The sequence below is a fragment of the Daktulosphaira vitifoliae genome, unplaced genomic scaffold, assembly GCF_025091365.1.
Source record: "Daktulosphaira vitifoliae isolate Bord-2020 unplaced genomic scaffold, ASM2509136v1 Scaffold_3, whole genome shotgun sequence".
NCBI classification, from domain to species: Eukaryota; Metazoa; Arthropoda; class Insecta; order Hemiptera; family Phylloxeridae; genus Daktulosphaira; species Daktulosphaira vitifoliae.
In genome coordinates this window covers 40,558,739-40,563,268 of record NW_026099574.1, presented here as the reverse complement: position 1 = coordinate 40,563,268, position 4,530 = coordinate 40,558,739, and the positions used below count along the sequence as shown (strand labels likewise).

General features: G+C 28.0%; 1 protein-coding gene across 1 annotated transcript in view; it reads left to right on the top strand.

The window, feature by feature from the left end:
• LOC126902165 (uncharacterized) overlaps nt 1–4,530 on the top strand; it is a 48,423-nt gene that overhangs the window by 32,338 nt on the left and 11,555 nt on the right. The window contains exon 3 of the mRNA XM_050679191.1: nt 2,209–2,798. Within this exon, the coding sequence (XP_050535148.1) occupies nt 2,209–2,798 (590 nt within the window). The remainder of the gene's footprint in view (nt 1–2,208; nt 2,799–4,530) is intronic.

Sequence of the window (4,530 nt, the reverse complement as noted above, 5' to 3'; positions counted from 1 at the left end):
AAAAAAAAAAAAATAAAAAAAAAAAACACATCATAGTAAAATTAATACCTTCTCAGCTTCGCATCGAAGCTAAAAGTCACGATTTTTTTTTTATAATAGCTTGTCAGTTAACATTTTTTTGTGTCCCTTCACTCTTACAATGAATTTCTAAATAATCCTTTCAGTTTAATTTTTTTATTGCATCACAAATAAAAACTGCAGTTAATCAAAAATGTAATTATAATAATATAACTTTTTATAATAATAATATAATGTTTTTAAAGTTATTTTATCAATTAGGAGGAGTACAAAACTAGGTCCTTTTTTTTTTTTGTTGACTCTTATTACTCTTGGATCCGGGAACATGGTCCCCATAACTCCCTTTAATCTAAGCCTAGTACTCAAGTGATTTAATAAAATTTTTATTTATACAAATCCTATTTTTCATTTTTTTTATATGTTGAAAGAAATAGTGGAATATAATTAATGTGATGGGAACATAACTTGATAATGGTATATGTTAAATTATAATTTTTCATTAACTACTATTTCTTAAACTAAATTTAAAATATTATTCTATGTAGCTTCATTATTGTTAATTTCCTTGTTCTATTATATTATTGTTAATTCATAGTAATACGTTGTTCAAAAATGTAAACGAAAAAATAAGATTATTGTGACACTCTTTGCATATAAATCAATACTGTTTGACAAATTATTTGTGCTTTATCAGTGAAAATAACTTATTATGTTATCTTGTTTTTCATGGCTTATATTTAGAACTTTGCTTAGAGTACACAAAATATATATTTGACTGATTTAAATAAACAAACAATACACTAGTTAACTTCAAAAATAGTTTCTCTGGACAAATTTGATTAATGTAATTCAAAAGACATTAAAAATTTAATAATCTTCAAAAGTACTTCAACGATAGACAATATTCTTATTTTTGAGTTAATTTAAAAAATCATTAAAGAAAGAAGTTAATTTCGAATAAAAAATTTTGTTAAAACAATTAACTTAACACTTAAAACTCAAAGAGATAATTAATAACGCCAAAGAAACGGATCTCTTTATTATATATATATATATATAGAGTGATCAAAATCTGCAAAAACACTTGGGTGTAAACACTTAAGTAAAGAAATTGAATTAATATAATTCGATAGGAAGTGCGCACAATGGACATACAGGTCTGTATGCATTAGCAGTGTCTGTCCACCTCTTTAACAACTAAAACTAACTAAATTAATAAATTTACAGTCTAGAAGTGATTCACACTATACGGAACGTCGACATCACGTTTCAGATCGGCAGTGTCACGACAAAATATCTAATCATGTATTTATATCGTATTGTTCACATACACCGGCCACGTTACGTAACGTCAACATCACATAACTACTTAATTAAACATTTTGGCGTGACGTTGACGTTCTGTATAACGTGAATCGACTTTTAGTACAAAACTAGCGTAAAATTAGTAGATTGAACATTTTAATTTAATCTAGTATATTGTAACCTTATACTTACCAAATGAAATTATATTTATCAATAATGTTCTATAATGTAATATAAAAATGATTATGGACATTTCTTATAAATCCTCTTGTAAAAATTTTACGTCAGTTATTTTAAACGTTAAATAAATTGGTGATAACTCATTTAGCCATCGAAACATTGTCGTAACAATAACACAGAAGTTTGGAGGGGAATCTGTTACAGTTCTGCCGAACAATAGTAACATGTTCACAGAAATTTAGTAATAATTGGACATTGGATTTATATGTTTTTTAAAAATATTGTCAAGTTATTCCAAACACATCATTAGCTAATACAAATTGTTATTAATAGGATTTAACTAGATTTAACTAGAATTATAGCATTGTTGGGGGTCAGAGGGTTTATTCCCCTCTAACGAAAAGTATTTCTGCGCTACGATTTATTTCTATAACACATTGTATACAAACTTTGTTTCTTTTAAAGTGGCTCCAATAAAATTTATAAATGCATATAAATCGGGCCTCTAGTTATAACTAGTAAGTCTAAAGTTATGTCTCTTATTCCTATCTACGTATCAGGATATTCATCTCTATAAATAAATTTTACATAATTTTCAATGAGTATTTATATGTACTTATCAATACAAAATAATTATGTAAACTTAAACAATTACCAGTAGAATACCAATATAAAGTAATCTATTTATTTTTATTTGTTTTTTAGGTTTAGACCCTATAAAAATGGCAAACGAAAATTTTATTGAAATATTATTAAATGTGGGTAATTTACAAAATTCTTTAGCACATGCCACTCTCCCTGTTAATGTTATTCAAAATTTCATTCAGTATGATAATTCTAAATTTGATCTTGTTTTTATATTTTCATTTGGACAAACATATTGTGTTACTCTTGGACACAAATACAACGCACCAGTGATTATGTTGAACGTTGTTATGTTATGGCAAGTCAATAGCAAATGGATTGGCGAACCTTACACTTACTCTTATATTCCTGACCCTAGAATTAGGACAACTGACAAAATGTCGTTCATGGATAAGTTAAAAAACACATTAGTCGGAATTATACAACTCTTTTTTACTGACTATTACAATCTTTCTGAGCATAAAAAAATTATGAATGCATACTTCAGATACTCGGGTTGGGAACAAAGACCTTCATTGGAAGATATGTTACATAATATTTCATTGACTTTAATAAATGCTCATTACACAGTTGGCCTAACGAGGCCTTATCTACCCGGAACAGTTGAAATTGGAGGACTTCATGTAAAGGAGCCTAAAAAGTTATCTAGTGTAAGTATGAAACAAATTAAATAGAATACCAATAAATATATGGTAAAGTGGGATAAGTTGACAAATGTAGAATGATAATGAATTCAGTGTTTCTCAAAGTAAATCACAAATAGCAACACATCCTTACTAGAAGGGGTCTATATTTTTTTGGACATGGATATCGTTTCGATATTTATTCACAATATCGAAAATAATCCGACGTCGCAATAAATCGATGATCAACAATAATTGTTATTGTAATTATTACATAAAATCAATTGTAGTACTGCATTATAGTGATAGACATAATCGAACAATTTCTATAATTCGATAATTGAAAAATTAAATTTCATCAATTACACTATATCAATAAAAGTAATCCATAATTTAGGTTTTTAATAATATGAAATAATCAATATAAATCATGATAGAACGACAGTAATTGGTAGTTTTTACCATTTTCTTATATTATTATCTTACTATATGATAAAAAATTGAAAAATTAGACAATGCTTAAAAAATTACTTAACGATGTCTGATTTTCAAAAATTGGTGAATGTTCAATTAAAGATATGATTGCGCATGTAAATTTTGTTTAAATTTTATGATAGTCTACGTAGTGTTCACTAACATCAAGGCTTTTAAAGGCTGTTTTTAACGATTATTAAGTTTCCTTTCGCCTACCTATTGTTTTGAGTAATAATTAGTAGGTTATTATGAAATATAATTGTGAATACACCTAAGTATTTTGTAGTTGTATAATTAAGAATTTAATTTACGGGTGGGATTATTTTTCTGGTAAACTGCTTTTGGAGTTTTACTTTTTTTTACACATATTAAAATTTTAGAGTACTCCTATCACTAATGTTAGCTCGAAGGCCCTAACACCTAGTAGGTGCGTGAAGTCCGCAAGGTACAGAGTCTGGGCCATAGTCTCAGTTAGTTGAACCCAATTTTTTAGATTATTTATTTAATTTTATAAAATATATTAAAAATAGTAAAGAATAAATGTATTAATAGTTGTTTAGAACACATTATTTTTATAAAATGTTTTATTACAACACATAGTAGCTTAGTGCTTAGAAATAGGTAAAATGAAATGAATCGGCCGTTAGATTTCTATAAATTGTGTCATACATTAAACTATCATCTTATTACTTGATTTTTAAAATAAACTATCATAAATAAATGAGTCAAAAATCTATTATTAATATGATTGTAGTTGTAATATTCGAATTTTTGGTTATTTTCATTCGATTATGACTATCACTAACACATTATGGGGGGTCTAAATATTAGATAAATCGCCAAGTAACTGGAAAATTTGCATTACATAAAATTTTATTAACACTCTTATATTAGTTTCATCTGTATGTATGTATGTGTGTATGTGTGTATGTATGTATGCTTGTATGTATGTATGTTTGTATGTATGTATGTATGTATGTTTGTAACTCTCCTCGCGCCACGCGTTATCGCATATTCGGTCGTCTATGGCCTAGAGACTAGAATGTCATAACGCATACACCCCACCCCACGCCCCGCTCACCTTACGATGGCAAAACTATTTATTTATATTTAAATTTATTTTTGGGTATCGTACCCGTACACGCGTCTTGTCATCAATATTATCCGATACCAATACCATCCGCGTGCCATACAGCTTTCGTATATATTCCTACCGCCGTTTATACCTCAAGTATAACGTTAGTCCGACCCGCCCGCCCGCCCATAAAACACGGCTATACCTAGT